The following is a 19106-nucleotide window of genomic DNA, read 5'->3' on the forward strand; positions in this document are numbered from 1 at the left end:
CTTTTTTATTAATTAATTTGCTTATTTTTACTTTTCAAGAATCATTTCCACAAGACTTTGAGTTTAAATTTTCTCTCCATCTATCCCCACCCCCCACGACAAGACATCAACCATTTAAATTATTAGCTGACACAACCGCCATCTTTCAGGCTCATTCCCTCTATTTTCTTTTACGGCAAGATAAATTTCTACAATCCATTACTTTTATATCTTATTAGCTACTTGCATGGAAAAAAATTTTTAACATTTATTGTTAAAATTTTGATTTCCAGCTTCTCATCTTTCCTACATCTCTACCCATTCCCAACTGATATAGGTTGTACAGGTGCAGTTTACATAAGGGGACTTTCCTAAACTGGGCACGAAGGTACTCAACAAGATCGGAATTTTTACACCCAGAATCGAAGGGATCACCCTCATCCTAGGGCCCGAAAATTGAGAACCACTGGGAGGAGCCCAGGCTGGAGGTGTGAACCTGACCACGCAGCCTCTAGCGAATCAGGATCGAGTGCGTTCTCAGGCCAGGGAGGACAGGCTCCTTTTAAAAGGGCACACCAGCGTAGTGGAGAGCACAGTCTGTGTAGTGTTACCTGAGGAGAAGCTGCCTCACTCCTTCCATTTCTCCATCCTTGCCTTCCTTTCTCTGTTACTCACTGGCTGGCTTCACCCCTCATGCCCTGCCTCAGCGTCCCTTCCAGGTGAAAGCTAGAAGATTGCATTTCCTTGGAGGTCAGAATCCCCGAAGGCTCTGCCCGACTCTGAAGCACCCTTTCTGCCAGCCTCTCTGGCCTCTCGACATTAAGACTTTCAAGGAGCAGAAACGACCTTGCCCTCAGCAGGACCAAGCGCTCAGCCAATTGCCTCCATCCCGAGGCAACTGGAGCAGACATGCTTCTCAGAGGGCTGTTTGAAGAGCTCATGGAAGCCCTTACCTGCTTGCAGGATGGGGGGCGCTTCCTTAGCCTGTGTGAGCTGGTCGCTGAGCTGCAGCGGGAGTTTCCAGACTTGGTCACGAAGGTGCTCAGCAATATCGTGGTGTGGGAAAGCCTTCAGGAAGTTGGGCAGGGCCCCTGGATCCTGCAGACTTTGGTCAATCTCTGGGTGCCCATCATAGACCTGGACTTTGACCAGATTCGTGCCTCTCTGACCAGCCTGTGCCACTGCTTGGATCATCCGGAGCACGAGGATGATGGGATCTGGGCACTCTGGGCACTGGCTCAAGCCCAACACTGGCTGGCCCAGGCCAAGCCAGGGTTGCTCCTCAGCAGGCTCCAGGAGCTAGAAGAAGTCTTGCTCCAAGTCCCGAACGTCGATCTCTCAAGGCTGCTGCCCACCATCGACACTACCGGCAGCTTGCTGCCCAACAATGTCATCGTAAACCACAGTCTGGCGCACCTCTCCAAACTCATCCAGGTCATGCTGTCCATGACCAAGCCACAAATCCTCCAGTCTTTGCACCGCCTGCAAGGACTTTTGGACACTCTCGGAAACCCTCACTCCTGGGCCATTGTGGAAAGTGAACTTTCCTGAGATTAGCAACACCCTCAGGACACGGTCTGCCTCCCAATACACTCTCAGCTGTATGTCTTGCTGCCCTTCACTCCATCATTCATTGCCCAGGACATAGTCAGAATCAGCCACTCTGGAAAGCCTGCTCTGGAGCTTGGCGGTTTCCCAGAAGTAATTTCCTCTCCCCACTTGGAAGAACTTCGAGGGAACCCAGTCACGATCAACAGCCCGGGCAAAATGCCAGTTTCACGCTGAATGGTCCCCCCAAATCCCACCACCTTGCACAAATTCCCCATGACCCAGACACCCAAAACCCGGTCCCCAGATATAGAGGCAGCAGATTGATTCCAAACAATCTCTCTCGTCATTTTTTGTCTGACGTTTTGGGATCTTACTCTAACTTAGCCTTTTTTAGTTTCTGCAGTGATTACTGAAGCAGTTAAAGTCAAAGGACCCAATCTGGAAATTTCCTGGCCTCAGGAAGCTGGACTTTAAACATTTCTTCAAAGAAAATACAAGCCCAGGCCAGTTCAAATGGTCACCATTTTACAAAATTCCTTAAGAAGCCGAATGTTTTAAATTTTCCAGTGCATGATATTGCAATTTTTATAGATGTTTCTCCTGGTGTCAGGGTCATCGGACAGCACTCTTTCCACAAAAATGGTCTAAAATCATTCGAGCTGTCCCTCTTCTTGTCCAAAGAATAAAATAGAAAGGGCTCCTCATGGTGCTGATGTCCAGACCCAGAAAGACCCAAGGAATGCCCATCAATTTTTCAGATTTTTAAAGCTACACCTTGACTTCTTTTAAATAGTTCTAACTTCTGTTGTGACCTTGGGACCAGATTGAACCGAAAAGTGCAACATGGGCAATTCTCAGGCATTTCCTATATTCTGTACAGTTCTTGAGGAACAATGACTTTAAGACTGATTCTAATAGTCCAAACTTTTGGATGATCAAAGACACCAAATGAATTGGATAATGATGGAATTGTCTTGTGCCTCCTTGAATTTATTCTCGTTATTCAATCGTCAAAATGCAAAATTTTGAAGGAGCTGACCCCCAAATCAGAGAGATCCACGGCCAGCTACAAACAAAAAATAAGTTGTGTTCTCTGAGAGAGAACACAAAGAATTTATCGATTGTCAAAGAAATAAGTAAGTTTGCTCATCTCAATTCAAAATTGATGGCATCAGTCCAGTGGATCAACAGAAAGATTGAGAAAACCACAGTGATCTGGGCCTGGGAGTACATTGGTGTCAAGACACAGAGGCACCAGAAAGATTGCAGGGAAACCCTCAGTTACTTGAAGTCACACCTCGTTTGATGTTACAGAGTTCTACACTACACTGTGACTTTCGGCATAGATTAAATCCAAGGGATCCCAAGTGAAAGAAAACAAATATGGGAAATTCTTGGTCTCAGGATTTTAACAGTATTTCCTCAAAGAACGTTGAAATCGAGGCGGATTGACATGACCCACTTTTTTCTTGTGCTTACTGAAGATGCAAAATCAGCTGGTTCTATTGTCTTGAAATTTTTCTCCACGCTTGTTTTCCATTCGTTCTCCCCATTACTCAGATGTAGCTCCCTTCACTCTTGAAGAGCATTATTTAGAAGAAAGAAAGAAAGAAATACGTTTTACTGAAAATAAGAGAAATCTGTTTCGTGATCCCAAGAGAGGAATTTTTTTTTCGAGACCAAGGAATAAGTTTCTCCATCTATTAAAACTGATCGACAAATGAACTTAATTAAATTAAACTCAGAATCGAACTCATCAGCCCCACCCTAGGGCCGGAGAACTGAGAACCACTGGGAGGAGCCCAGGCTGGAGGTGTGAACCTGACCACGGAGCCTCTAGGGAATCAGGATTGAGTTCGTTCCCGGGCCAGGGAGGACAAGCTCTTTTTAAAAGGGCGCCCCAGGGTAGTGAAGAGCACGGTCTGTGTAATGTTACCTGAGGAGAAGCTGGCTGTCTCCTTCCCTTCCTCCCCCCAACCCCCGACTGCCTCTCCCGTCTTACTAACTGGATGACTTGTCCCCTCATTACCTGACTTTCTCCTTCACTTTTACCCTCCAAGTCTTTTGTTCCTAAACTCCATTGATGGTCATTGACCTCTCTTTCCGGTGGAAGCTAGGGGATTACACCAACTTGGAGCTTAGAGTTACAGAGGACCTTGCAGAGTTCCAAGCATCTTACTTAACTTAGCTTTCTTGTCTAGCCTCCTTGTAAGTCAGGCTCAAGCTTTCAGTTTGTTCCACCACAGGATAGGTGTCTAGTGACATTTTCAATATCTTCTTTTAGAGCAGAAGTTAGTGTCACTTCTGTTGGTATGATGTGGTGGTAGCTGTGACTTTCCAGAATATTGAGCCTGGAACATGGAGGCAGTGATGGTGGCAAGATCTTGAATATGCTGAGAGTCCTTCATCAGTACAACATCCAGAAGCAGGGGATCGTGATGAAGGGAGAAGAAGTTCTCTTCAGGGACTTATTCTAGCCCAGGAAAGTTAAAACTAACTCTGTGATTTGGGACACAGACAAGGAAGGCCAACCGATAGAGAGTACACTTTGAATTCTATCTTGTTTCAGCTTACTTCTGGACATCTTTATCATCCTCTATTTGTCTAGCATGAGGCAAATTAAAGCATTCCTGTTCAAAGACATAACAGAAAAGCTTTATTTCATATCTAAGTGGTGAACCATCCACATCTGCAAGGATCAACAGAAGTGAACCCCTCAAAATAGGTCTTCAACCATCTAAACAAGTGAAAAGAGCAGCAAGTGAAGTATTAGCAGAGGCAAAGAAACCACAAATAGCAAAGGAAGACTGGGGACATCTTGATAAGGAGCCATTGAATCCTGTCTTTGAAGGTCACAAAGAATACAAAACAGACAAACATTAGCTCCTTGTTGAAGGCAATGAACATGGAGAAAATTGTTGCAATTAAAGCTAAAATTATAACCAGGAGAAGGTTTCCTATCAAAATCTGGAGGATGACATAATGGCACTTAGATAAAAAAGATTTGTGGATGCTGAGGTAGATGTAACCGAGATGTGGTCAGTTGAAGACGGTTGTTGTCCTTCATTTTTGAAGAGGATCAAAATGACAGCACCATGATAAAGTGAAATTTCAGTGTGTCCAACTGTGACTGATCAAACCAATATGAGCTCAGAAAACTCTACCACAAATTGGGCACAGATAGCACATGTGAAAATTTGGGGTGGATACTCCAAATTTGCACATCCTACATTTACTTTGTGCTGTCTCAATTCTACTGTGCTTATAGAGCACAGCACCGCTTCTGATGCAGGCACCTCATGTACCAGTATCTCCCATGTTGCACGGTCAAAATCAAAGTTCTTGAGAGTGTCCTTGTTTTGCATCTTTTGACCACCAGGTGATCACCTGCCCCATGTGAGTTCTCCATAAAATAGTCTTTTTGACAAGCATACATTTTGCATTCGAATAATGTGGCCAGCCCATTAGAGTTTCACTCTCTGAAGCATAGTTTGAATGCTTGGCAGTTCAGCTCAAGCAAGGACTTCAGTGTCTGGTACCTTATCCTGTGAGGTGATCCTCAGAATCTTCTTAAGAGAATTCAAATGGAAGTGATTCAGTTTTCTGGTATGACGCTAGTAGAACGTCCATGTTTCCCAGGCATACAACAATGAGGTCAACACAATGGCTCTGTAGACCTTCAGTTTGGTAATCAGTCTAATACTTCTTCTGTCCCAAACTTTTCTTTGGGGCCTCCCAAACACTGAGCTAACTCTGGCAATATGTGCATCACCCTCATTGCCAATGTGTACATCCCTGGATAGTACACTACCAAGGTAAGAGAAGTTATCCACAGCATTCAAAACTTCTTCATTTGTTGTAACTGATGGTTCCACATATGGATGGTGTGGTGATGGCTGATGGAGCACCTGTATTTTCTTGGTTTTACCTGTTAGACCAACATTAGCAGAGGCAGCAGAGAATTGATCCATACTTTGTTGCATCTCAGCTTCAGAGACTGTATTGAGTGCACAATCATCTGCAAACAGAAAATCATGCACCAGTACTCCCTCCACTTTGGTCTTGGCTGGTAGCCTTTTCAAATTGAAAAAACTTACCATCAGTATGGTAGCTGATTTTGATACCAAGTTCGTCCTCATTGAAAATATTTGACAACGTGGCTGAAAACATCATGCTAAAAAGCATGGGAGCAAGCACATGGCCCTGTTTCACTCCACTGGTGACTAGGAAGGCACGAGAAAGAACTATTATTCTGCAAAACACAGGAAAGGATTTTGCTGAGCATACTTTTGCAATTCTTCATTCTATAAAAGTCAAGGAGGAGATGTATGGGCCAGAGTAGGGCTCTGCACCTAATATGGCCCTTTTGGATCCCACAGAATAAACTGCCAACCCCTCCAGATGCCTGTAACAGATATGATTAGGAAACATTCAAAGGAAAAGAAGAAATTGAAGGCTTAAAAACTGATGCAAGAGACACCTATCATGGAATGACTATGAAGTCTGCCATGGAGGCTTCATCAGCCCATAAGACTCAAACTCCAGCTGCACAGCCAGTACCAAGACCACTTTCCCAAGGGAGACGTCCTCCAAACCAGAAAAAGGATCTTGATCACCCATTATCATCATTCCAATAGCAACAGCATCTTTAATAAATAAGCATAATGCAAAGGACCTTCTCCAGGATTTAAAATTTGTCCCCTCGGGAAGGAAAAGGCTCCCAACAAGAACATGAAACAATCATCTTAAGACAAAAAGCTAAGATGCAGTCAAGGGGTGCTGCCATAAGTGTAGCAGGATCCTATTGATTAATAGATCAGCCCCTCAAATTTATGCCTCAAGACTAGGATTATATTGTGGCAGTTTTTGTACTGGGCCCCACGTAGCAGTTCAAAGGTTGGCCATTCCAGTTACCTGATGGATTACCACTTGACCTATTTGCTAAAATTAAAACTCTTCATCAAAAGTATGACAAACTATGCCAATATCTACACGTAGAGAAATAGGATGTAATAATATTAGAATTAAACTATTGCAAACGTCACATGGACAACCCAGTGTTTTTATGTTTTGGGGAAACATTGGACAGGTACATGGTGAAGCCTAAATCCTATTTGAGATTCTGAATGATTTGGCCGCCATCCCTCCTCCTTCCCCCCCACTCCTGAGGTTTTGATTAAGAAATTGCTTATGAACTGCTACAGTCTAGGGTCTGAAGCTCTTGGTTTGTGAATTTGTCAAGAATTTTAGAAGTGAAAAGAATCACACATGCGCCTTCTTCTAAGACTTCATTGATACTTCATGCTTTAACAGACTGATATTTGACATCATTAAAAGCAAATGAGTCTTTTTGCTTACAACTATTTTTAAATAACAAAAACATTAAAAAAAAGGCTTCTAGTCTGTAATGGAAATTGTATATTTTGATGGTAGTCATTAGCATCACTTAGAAAGATGTGTTTCTCCATAGAGGACACATGCAGGTTGTGTGTGCATGTGTGTGCATGCGCGCGCGTGTATGTGTAGATGCAGTGAAGCGGTTGATCACTTTGTTTCTGACTTTTCATTGCTCCATTGCTTTTCATTTTGGACATGCTCTGCTGTGAATGTTATTAAATTTCAGTCCTCAAATTTTCAAAACTAACCAAAGCGAAGTGAGTATTTTGAGTGAATCCAAACACCAACCTATGTGTGTACTCTGCATTCTGTTAGTTTTTGCCCTCAGAGGGCTGCTGAAAAATCCAGAACTGCCCTGAGACTGTGGCTGAATTACTCAATCTCAGATATCTTGGACCCCTTGTCCTTGTCCCCTCAACAGTGTCAAAGCCATTTTCTTTAAGGTTAAGACCTAGGTCTTCTCCCAGGAGTGGGTGGCTTCTTTCTATCTGAGATCTTAGCCTTTAATATGCCACTGAAGTCCTAACTAAGTGCAGTAAAATCTCCAGTGCAGGCTCTCTCCTTCCTGAACCTATGAAGAAGGGTGAGGAAGCAAAAAATGGCACTGAGGTAACTAAGGACACTGAAAACTGATGCCCTGACTTCAGAGGCATTCCCCCGGAGGAGTCTGATTTCACAATGTTCACAAATGTCTCCTCCTTTTAGGAAAATGGAAGATGAGTAACTGGGGAGTGGTTGTGAACCCAGCAGCTATCAAGAAGGCAACTGCACTGTTCAAAGGACTTGAGGCACAAGCAGTCAAAAGGGTGGCAGTGACCAGGGCAGGCCAGCTGTCTGAGGGATCCAAAGAGCACATTTACATCAAGTTCAAATATGCTTTGGGGCTCTATCATACTGCTGGGGCCTTTTGGAAGCAGTTAGGCTGTATCGTTGCAAGTAGTAAGGCAGAAGTTCACATCTCACATATTGACCAACTCCTGCACGATATTTATCTTGTAGGAAGAAATTACAGGAGGAGTTCTAGAAAGAAATAAACAGTAAAACTGTACTAGTCAGTGACCTCAGCTTTGCTTTCTCAGAATTAGTGAAATCAAAAATAAATAAGAAAGAAGAAAAAAGTGAGAATAGAGTATTAAAATAATTGAACATGACAGAGTTCTGGGGAAAACTGAATGGGCATAGAAAGGAATATATCTTTTTCTCAGTAGCACATGGCACCTACACAAAAATGACCATGTATCAGAGGATGAAAACCTCACAATGAAATGCAGGAAAGCAGAAATATTGAATGAATCATATTCAAATCACAATGCAATAAAAAATACTTTCATTAAAAGGCCATGGAAACATCAAGTATTAAGTAGAAACTAAATAATGTAATCCTAAAGAATGAGTTGGTGAAAGAAGAAAAAATTAGAAACAAGGGAAAGCAATGTCCATAGCTCTTCAGAAAAATCACAAACATACAGAGAAAATGCTAAAAACAATGCTGCTTAAAAAGAGAATAGTGTACTTAGAAATAAATTTTATTGAAGTGTTGCATTTCTCCAACACAAAAAGTTGAACCAATATCTCTTACTCTCCTTCTCTTCCAGATAGCCATCTAAGGCAACAAATGATCTTTATCAAAATCATGAAAGGGAAAGGGAAGCCAGTCAAACCAATGGACTTATCAAAATCTGCAAAGTACCATTACCAACAATCTTCCAGTTCTGCAAAGTTATAGGGTCAACATATCTTCTCTTATCTCTTCTTTGGAGAGTGCACTTTTCTATATAAATTTGCCACATATGTTTCTTGGCTTTTTTGTTTGGGGGGAGGGAGGTTCTAGGTCTTTCCCTGACTTGTGCAGGGCCTTAAAATCTGAATCAAGAAGGGACAGGGCAGGCAGTTGCCATGATGCTGGCTGCCCTAGTGGAATGGACTTCCCTTCCATTCAGCTCCCAATTAGGGAAAAAGAAAAGGTGAAGAGAAAGAAGTGAATGTGAGGAAAGCCCTCCATGCAAATATGCAAAGGGATCTTACCATCATCTCTGCTACTCAGTAGCAGATTCTAGAGTCTGGGTGCACATGGGCTCCCCGGGATTTCCTCAGACATTGGAAAGTGGCATCAGGGATCCACCAGTTCAACTCACAAAGGCAAAGGGCAGCCAAGGAACTGCAGCTGCGATGTAGTCCTGGCACCAGGCAACCAGAAAAGTCTGAATCCCTGTTGTTCCATATCTGGGACTCAGGTTGGAGCTTAGAACATAGAAGAGCATCTTTCAAATATTCCAATTGTCTTGTTACAAACTTGGGTACCAGGAGAAGTCCTTCATCAGAACCCCTTTCACATCCGCTGCTCTGTGGGTGACCTGATGTTGACATGATGACACCTTCCTCGAAAATGTAGCCTGAAGATAATGCTTCACAATCTTCTCTCTGACATCTTGCTTCATATGCTTTGTGTACTTCTGCCTCCTTTGCCTTCACTTTGACAATTTTTTCACTTCTCTCTGCAGCTTTTCTGTGGCTGATTTCAAACTGAGCTTGCATGTTATGAAAGTGGCAGTAAGCAGTGGACATTCCTTGTTCTTGGAGTTGGACTAAGAAAGAGAAAAAGTGGAGGATGGGTGGTGGGAGGGGAGGGTACACTTGAGAAATCTAAATAAGGGTACAAAATCATGTGGCAAAAAATATTTTTCAAGTGAAGGAATTCTTAATGTGAAGACTTTCAAATCACAGCAAAAACTGAAACTATACCAACTTTTAAAATTTCATAAAAGATTCCCTTCCCCTAGAAAAGATATTCTCAACATTTTGAGTCCTCCTCAATCCTTTCCCAGCAATCCCTCCTCAATACTCACCATAGTCATTGCTGTAGACATCATTGGCATGATCATCCTGCCTGTGATTGTCACTGTGATCATGTCTGCTGTCAACAGAATTGCCACCATCACTGTCATCACTGCTGTTTTCTTTACTGTCCTCTGGTAGGAAGGTGGAAGGTCGGGACACAAGAGGGCATCTTCCAAGTCTTGCAAATGTGCAGGGATAAACTGAGGTGGCAAAGTGAGCGAAGGAAGAAAAAGGAATTCTTCCCTTGAATTCAATTCACTTCTACTGTCCTCTGGATGACTTGAAGGTGACATGGGGGCACTTGTGAACAAAATTACATGGAAAATATCATTGAAATAATAGCAGTGGAAAGAGAAATGTTGTCAAGTTTCAATTGTTTTCTATTTTGTAAGCATTTACCAGTCCTTTTACAACTCTCTGTTTACAACTCTGTTTGATTCACAATCTCACTCCCCAGAGCAGCCAATCTAAATATTTCCATCCCTCCCCTCCAGCCTTTCGTAGCATGTGCTCTCCCTGTTTCCTCAGCTCAAGCCCAAGGTAATCTTTCTGAACTGGATGACCGTGAAGCCCTTGGAAGCCCACAATCTTACTATAAAGTCAATTAGAAGTCTTCCCCCTCTCTCTCCTGAGGAGTAACCATTCTCCCTGCCAAGATAAAGCCTCTAGAGGCATCCTGGATCCCAAAGTTTCCCTCTTTCCTCACCAGTTTTTCACTTCTATCATTCCCACCATTTCAAATCTTTATCCACTCTCATTCTCCTGCCTCTTAAGCTTCATTCCACAAACAGGCCCATCACTTTCCCCATCCTTCATAGATTTGCATGGAACCTAGATTAGGAGCTCTACCCTATGCATTCTGTGTAAATAGCTTTTGTAGCTAGCCCAGAGGCTGCACACCTCTTCAGCAGGGGATCCAGATAGAGACGCTACTCTCTTTGAATAGACCTGATCTCTTGTTATCTTCCTCCTCATCACTTGGTCTATTAACTGCAAGGTTCTAGGTTTTTTGATGCTAAAAGGCTGGGAGCAAGTGAGGATATTGAAGGCAGGAAATGCCATACTTGGGCAGAGTATGGAAGTGAAGTTTAGGCAGTCAAGGTATTTGATTGGGATCAGAGACCTAGGACCATGTCCCAAGCACTGGGTCAAACCCAGTAACTCCAGCGACTCCAACTCTCCTAAGTTGTCCCTCTCTCCTCAGTTGCTCAAACAGAATATCTCTCCATTTTCATAGAGTTCAAGGAAAAAGGCATCTCCCCAGGATCGAAGTTACCTTTCATGTCCTTTCTGGGAGACACCAGTGGGAAATAGGGCTCCCACTGAAATCTCTGCTCTGAGCAGGAATCACTGAAAATGAGCTGGTGCTCATTTTACATGATTTCCCCCAGGGATCTCTTGCCATGTCCACTTGACATTGAGGAGTTGTGAATTCTCATCCTTCAAATGAGTGGCACAGGAGAAAATATCCTTCTGGTCCCTCTATCCCTTCTCCAAGATTCACACTTCAGTGCTCTCTTCTCTTCCACCTTACCAAACCTTCCACACTTCTCTCCTGAGTCCCACCAAATGGCATTAGCCCTGAGATATTTCCCACCTCAGAGACAATTACTCTTGATCTATTAGTCTCAAGAGTCCCCTAAAAACTGTCCAGGTTTCCAGGGCATAGGCAATAGAGGATTCCTGACTTCTTGCAGTAAGGAGAGTTTTCACAGCAAGTGTTCACAGAGATTCCTCCAGGTTTGACAGTAGTATCCCAATACATCTGGGGAGTTGTAATAGTAATTTAAATGGAAAGATCTTTCTCATTAATTAATAAGTCCATATGATCTTCTTAAATCACCTGGAAGCCTAGGTCACATGTGGTGGGAGGAGCTTGCTGAAGAGGTGGAACAGGAAAGGTAGAGCAGAACCAGGAGGAAGTGAATGAGTGAGGTCAGGTCAGAGGGGATAGAACACAGACCAACTCACACAATGTGACAGTTGATAGTGAGAAGGCCCTGACTGAGGGAGAGGAGATTTGAGAATGGCTTAGCCTCCTGCTGTGATCATGTTTATTAAATTCTTGGTCACCATGACAGATTTTGTTTTCTGGTTCCAGGACTTGACCTTCTGGTGTTTAAATAAATGTCTTTTCTTTTGCCTTCTATATGGAGAGTCTTTTATATTTTGTGACTGAGAACTACATTGGCATATTCATAGTCACCACCAGAGCTGTGAATATTATCTTGGTGATACAGGAATGTAGCTAAGGTGCCAGACTTACCTGTTCTTATCCTTCTACTAGACATCTCACAGTTTCTAAATAGTGGGAGTGAAATCATCCTCAATCACCCCAGTCCCTGGAGCCCATAATTCTTATGGTCCAGACAGTGCAGCCATGGCACCAAGAAAAATGCAACTATGAATGATGCAACTATGAACAATGAAAGGGGTTTCCCTAAGCTCAGATAATCCTTGAGTGTTTTGCAAACGGAAGCAACTGAGTATCTAGGAGAGACTACAGGATCCAGTCTAAGGGACTGAATCCCCTTAACTTCTAGGCAGCTAGGGAACAGCCAGAATGAATGGGACTGGGTATGAGGGTTTGCCTTCTGATAATTGCTTTGAACATAGTTTTGGTCCAGATGGGGGAAAAGACCATAAACACCAAGAAGACATGAAAAACGTTAACTCCACTTCTATGAAAGATGAAAGCCTGGACATGGTGATCTTTTAAAACTCAAGATTCTGCCACTGAGTCCTAACTTAGGTACTGTCACTAATAAAAGTCACTATATGGACACAGTAACCAGTTCATGACCAATACAATCTTTTGTTTGGACATTTGCCCATCAAACTTTTTTTCTGCCCAGGGTTGGAAATGAGCTTATTACTTAGAAGAAACCACAAATATCCACCAATCAGCAATAATGTACTCTATAGCCCTTTCTCCATTTCTCTGATTTCTATCATTATCTTGTCACTTTCCTGGACTCTTTATGTGGAGATAGATCCACTATTGAGACATGTTTTTTGGGAATGACTCCAGACTGCCCCTTTTTATGTCACTAATTCTATTGGTTCAATGGCTATTTCTGATAATCAGTCTGGACCTCTCAGGCTCTTTCTCTAGTACCAAATTGGCTCCTCTAATTGGGTACACAGATAACATGCTGGTACATGGGGATATTTACCTTTTGGAAGGTACAGAGTTCCCAAACCAGGGGAATTCTGGACCCTACAGTCTTCATAGTCAGCTGGATATTAGAGAAATGCCCAAGGGAGTAGGACATAAATCAGAAGGAATTCCTGGATGATCTCTGACTTCCATGTGTGTGGGGGCTGTGGGTCAGGGTGTTGAACATCTTTGGACCACCAAGTGAGTATGGGGATGCCTCAAATGTTCCAAAATGTGCCTGTGTTTCTAAGATTTGGGAAAGAAAGAAAGAAGGGATTGGTAGATATGGTTTGGCCTGCTCTCATAGCATTGGGGGAAGCAACTATCAAAGTGCTAGACTCGGAAGTTGAGATGAGCAATCTGCATGAAAAGAAAATGTTGTCATTGCTGGGGATTTAGGCAATAAGGTAGAGGAAAAAAGAGAAGCATGTAGAAAGACTGGTTTGTGGGCTAGGCAGGCTGAAGGTAGCAACGACTCCTGACAAAAAACTGACAACTTGTGTTATTGTGAGAGAGCAGGGGGACTCCCAGGCATCTACTCTCACAGAATAGGAGAAAGAGAGGATAGTATAGAGAAAAAAGAGTTTCTTTCCCTCTCTCTCTACCTCTGCACCTCAATGCAGCAACCTTGACGTTTGAGTTGGGGAAAGAGAAAAAGAAAATATCCTCAGAAAAGTGAAGAATATTTGAGTCATGATTGGCACAAATAAATAGTTCGACAAAGTATGAGAAGTGTTGGATCAGGAAAAAAACAAAGCCAACAAGAAATATTGATGGCAAATGTCTTCGTAAATTAATGGACGATAAGTTTTCAAAAGTATTCTTTCCCTTCCTCTACATTCCCGAACTCTGTCCTGGTTCTGAAGTGTAGAAGGACACAGCAGGAAAAAAAATGAGGGGGCCTGGTGGGAAATCTTTTCCCCTCCTACCTGGAATGAGGAAAAGGAAAGAAACAAGACATGTGCATTTTTAAAGAGTCCTTAATCAAACTCCACTAGAAGGATCCATATAAAGAAAGAAAAATGAGAAAGTTTAAATGTGTAGGAATGAGATGAGCATGGAGAGGAAGAACGTGTCAGTCTGTTTACAATGACAATATGAACAGAGGATTGGAGAGTTTGAAAACTTTTGGGAAAAGGGAAAAGGTATTACTGTCACTTCAAAGCTCCAGCAGTAAAGAGCCTGCCTGTGCATGAAAATCAAGAGGCAAGTTTGGGGGCTATGTCAGTGAATGTTTGCTGGTGAAAAACATTTTGGAATACAACTGGCACTGAAGCCTCTCCTGGCTTCCAAAAATAGAAAAGATTTGTGTGAATCAAGGAAACACCAAAATGTAATTGAATTTGATTGCAACATCTAGGTATAATTTAGGGAGTTTTGCAAACTGAAGTTAAGTCTCAGTCTATTTGAAAGTAACTTTTGAAATTGGCATGTGGGTTAAAATTGGAATCTTGAATATAAAATCTAAGAGACTCCTATTCATTTTAAGAAATTATATGAAGTTATGAATGGATTCATAAACTAAGGATTCCTTCTGAGAGTGTGTAACCCAGATTGAAACTACATTAAATCATACTCTTCTATGTGACAACTGAGTTAGATTAACTTGTAATATCAAATTCCTACTTTTACAGTCTAGAGCAATGGATTCGCATCAAATAGTGACCCCCATAATATGAAATGTTGGTGATAAATACCATTTGTGTAAAATATAATATTACAGTATTAAAATCACAATCACATTCTATGTAATAGCATTTGGAACAGAAATCCAGATATAATGGAATTCATTGTGCTCACATATTAAGAGAAATGTATTGCTCCTAATTTGAAGTTGAAGATAATTCAGGAGGTATAACATTGGGCATTAAGAAAAATTGGTGAAATGCATGGATCTGAAATATATTAACTGGGAGACCTTCAGCAAGTTACCTCCTTTTACTTCAAGTAAGTGTCAAATGCCTAAAACAATGACTTGCAGAGGGCAGACACTATAAATGTAAACTGTCATTATTCCTTAATGAGATGCAATCAGACACATTTACCACATGTGGCAACAGCAATATTATGAAGGTAATCAGCTGTGAAAAACTTAGCTCCTCTGATCAATTCAACGATCCATGACAAATGTGAGTCATCACAAAAATGCTCTCCCCTTTACTATGCTGTTCAGTAAAGAGAGAGACAGAGACAGAGGGAAAGAGAGATACTGCTGTGTACTTCAATACTCATACTTCTTTAGAATACTGACACAAACATATAGAGAAAATGCTGAAAAAAATGCTCCTTGGAAAGATAGTAGTGTTCTTGGAAATAAATTTTATTGAAGTGTTGTTTTTCTCCATCACCAGAAATTTGAACCAATATTCTCCCACTCCCTTTCTCTCCCAGATAGTCATCCCAGATAACAAATGATCTTTATCAAAAGTGGGAAAAGGAAAAAGAAAAATCAGTCAAATCGATGAGCTTGTCATCGACATCTTCAAAGTCAAATTACAAAGAATCTTCCACTTCTGCAAAGTTATAGGGTTAAGATGTCTTCTCTTATCTCTTCTTGGGAGAATGGACTTTTCTGTATAAATTTGCCACATGTACTTCTCTTGGCTTCTTTGTTTGGGGGGATGGAGGTTCTAGGTCTTTCTCTGACTTTCACATGGCCTTATAAACTGCCTCAGGAAGGGACAGGGCAGGTAGTTGCCATGATGCTGGTTTCCCGAGTGGAATGAACTTCCCTTCCATTCAGCTCCCCACTAGGGAAAAAGAAAAGGTGAAGAGAAAGAGGAAGTGAATGTGAGGAAAGCCCTCCATGCAAATATGCAAAGGAACCTTACCATCGTCTCTGCTAGTTAATAGCAGATTCTAGAGTCTAAGTGGACATGGACTTCCTGGGGTTTCTTCCAGACATTGGAAAGTGGCAGCAGGTACCCCCAGTTCAACCCACAAAGGGAAAGGAGATATAAAGGAACTGCAGGTGGGGTGCAGCTCTGGCTCCAGTCATCCAGGAAAGTGTGAATCCCTCTTGTTCCATATCAGGGAGTCAGGTTGGAGCTTGGGAGACAGAAGGGCATCTTGCAAATCTTCCAAGTGTCCTGGGATAAACTGGGGTGACCTGATGAGTCCTTATCAGAACTCCCTTCACATCCACTGCTCTCTGGGTGACCTGATGCTGACATGGTGACACCTTCCTCGAAAATGTAACCTGAAGATAATGCTTCACAATCTTCCCACTGACATCTTGCTTCTTATGCTTTGTGTACTTCTGCCTCCTTTGCTTTCACTTTGACAAATTTTCCACTTCTCTCTGCAACTTTTTTATGACTGAGTTCAAACAGAGCTTGTATGTTGTGAAGGTGGCAAAAAGCAGGGGACATTGTTTTTTCTTGAAGTCGGACTGTGAAGGACTAAAAGTGGAGGATGAGGGGAGGGCACACTCAAAGGATCTCAACAGGAGAATAAAATCATGTGGGGAAAATAGTTTACTTAACGTGAAATAATTATTATCAGCACTTTTGAATTACATCAAAATTTTTTTTAAATTTATTGTTTGCTTACTTTTTCAAAACTATTTCACTGTTTAGTAGCAAATAGCTTTCACAACCATGATACTACTGGTCAAAGTTTTGTGAAATTACTGTTTGAGTTTTCATTAAAAAAATCTCTGGGAATGCCAATGGGGAGATGCTGGAGGGCCACCTGACCTTTGGAGGCACAATGAAGTACTTGGCTTGCACCACTGTCTTTTGCAGTCAAGGAGGGTCTCCTAAATAATCATGAACATCACACTACTTTTCTTTACAAGGGAACGGGAAGAGACTCTACTTCCTCCAGGCAGTCATCATATGTACCCTGGTAGTCCTCATGTGGCTTAATTATGATCACACAAGTTGGGCTCTGAGAGCCAGAAGCTGCTCTCAGATCCGTTTTTGAGGGAACATAGGCATAAGGCATACTCAGATAATGGGGAGATGGCAGTACACCTCTATGGGTAGTGAGTGTCCCCAGGCAAAACCATAATGCACTTTTCTCCTTTGTTAAGGAATTTTTGAACTTGCTTCACACCTCGCCAGATCTGCTTCTGGTTCACGGCTTTCTTGATGCACTTGTACAGTTTCCAAGTCAGGTGGCGGGATGGCAGGGGCTGCACAATGGAGTTCAGGTTCGACAGCATCTCCTCATAGGTGCCCTCGGAACCGGATCTCTTTGGCGCCACCTCCAGCTCCTCCACTTCCTGCTTTTCTTTGGTCATCTCCACAGCAAGCTTCTGATCCTCCCTAAGTACGAGTGAGGCACCCAAAATTTACCAATTTTAACCTTTCCTAAAATTTTCACTTTTCCCCCACCCTACCAGAGATATTCCAAACATTTTAAGCTGTCTTCAAGCCTCTCGCATTAGACCCTCCTCAATACTCACCATAACCATTGCTGCAGCCATCTTTGGCATGATCATTCTGGCTGTGATTATCACTGTGATCATGTCTGCTTTCAGCAGAATTGCCACCATCACAGTCATCAGTCTGGTAGGTTAGAGGTCAAGACACAGGAGGGAATCTTCCAAGTCTTCAAAATATCCAGGGATAAACTGGAGTGACAAATTTGGCAAAGGAAGCAAAAGGAATTCTGCACAACAATTCAGTTCACTTGCACTGTTCTCTGGATGATTTGAAACTGACATGTGGCACCTCTAAACAAAATTACCTGGAAAATACTATGATGTAAAGGAAAGAAAACATTATTAATATTGAACTGAATTCTGTTTTGTAAGCATTTGCCAGTCCTTTTACAATTCTCTGTGTGTTTACAATTCTGTTTCATTCATAATCTCACTCCCCAGACCAGATAGCCTAAATATTTCCATCCCTCCTTCTAGCTTTTCTTAGCATGCCCTCTCCCTCTTTCCTCAGCTCAAGGTCATTACCTCCTTTTTAATTGTTTGAATTCGAAGCCCTTGGATAAAGATCCTTCTGCCTATCTTCCTCTCAAATCAATTAGATACCTTCCCCCACCCCTCTCTCTTGAAGAGTAACCCTTCTCCCTGCCAAGACAAAGCCTCTGGAGGCATCTTGGATCCCAACCCTACCCTCTTTCCCCAACAGATTTTGCCTTTTATCATTCCCACTGTTTCTAATCTTTGTAGTCTCCCAACTTACTGCCTCCTAAGCTTCTTTTTACAAACAGGCCCATTACTTTCCCCATCCTTCATAAATTTTGCTGAAGCTTAGCTCGAGTTCCCTCATGTGTTCTGTGTGAATAATCTTTCTAACTAGCCCAGATACTCCACAACATATTAGTAGGGGATCCAGATAGATACTCTGCTCCACTTGAATGGGCTTGGTCTCATGTCATCATCCTGCTCGCCTCTTGACCTACTAACTGCCAGGCTCTAGGATTTCTGAAGCTAAAAGGTTGTGAGAGAGTAAGGATTTTGCAGGCAAGAAATGACCAATTTGGATGGAATGAGGTTTAGGCAGGCAAAAGATTTGATTAGGATCAGGGACCTATTGACATGTCCCAAGCACTGAGTCAAACCTATTGCCATGTCCCAAGCACTGAGTCAAACCCAGTAACTCTGTTGAGTCCAAGTACCCTAAGCAGGCTCTTTCTTCCCAGTCCCTCAAACAGACTACCTCTCCATTTTCATAGAAGTAAAATAAAAGTCATCTCCCCAGGATAGAACTTAACTTTGATGTTCTTGCTGGAGACTTCTTAGGGGGGAATAGAGTTCCAAATGAAATCTCTGCTCTGAGTAGGAATCATTGAAAATGAGCTGGTGCTGGCCTTTTATACGATTTCTCCCTAGGACCTCCTGCCATGTCCCCTTTACATTGAGAAGGTGTGAACACCCATCCTCAGAATGACCTTTTGTTCCCTCCTCCCCTTCAGCAATATTCACACCTCAGTGTTCTCTTCCCATCCACTCCATCCCTAACTTCCCCACTTATCTCTTGAGCAGTATGGAATGACCTTAGCTCTCAGATACTCCCTGAGTGTGTCCAAATCTTCTTTCCTCAGATGCAAGTAATCTTGATCCATTAATCTCAGGAATCCTCTAAACACTTACCAAGTTTCCAGAGCTTAGAGAATGGAAGACTTGTCTTCTTGCAAGAAGAAAGTTTTCACAGCAACTGTTCACACAGATTCCTGCATATCTGACAGCAGCATCCCAATACATCTGAGGAATGCA

At 42.3% G+C, this 19106-nt stretch overlaps 2 protein-coding genes and 3 pseudogenes across 2 annotated transcripts in view; 4 read left to right on the forward strand and 1 right to left on the reverse strand.

Moving 5' to 3' along the window:
* The window catches only part of LOC140503288 (uncharacterized), a 256515-nt gene that overhangs the window by 157944 nt on the left and 79465 nt on the right, over window positions 1–19106 (forward strand).
* LOC140503153 (parafibromin pseudogene) lies at window positions 2546–4629 on the forward strand (annotated as a pseudogene).
* Window positions 5714–6656, forward strand: LOC140503154 (parafibromin pseudogene; annotated as a pseudogene).
* On the reverse strand, window positions 15228–17919 carry LOC140503297 (H/ACA ribonucleoprotein complex subunit 2 pseudogene; annotated as a pseudogene).
* The window catches only part of LOC140503155 (vomeronasal type-2 receptor 26-like), a 47212-nt gene continuing 45470 nt past the window's right edge, over window positions 17365–19106 (forward strand). The window contains 1 exon segment of the mRNA XM_072606969.1: window positions 17365–17442. Coding sequence (XP_072463070.1) covers window positions 17365–17442 — 78 coding nt within the window.

This window comes from Notamacropus eugenii, chromosome 5, assembly GCF_028372415.1.
Source record: "Notamacropus eugenii isolate mMacEug1 chromosome 5, mMacEug1.pri_v2, whole genome shotgun sequence".
NCBI lineage: Eukaryota > Metazoa > Chordata > Mammalia > Diprotodontia > Macropodidae > Notamacropus > Notamacropus eugenii.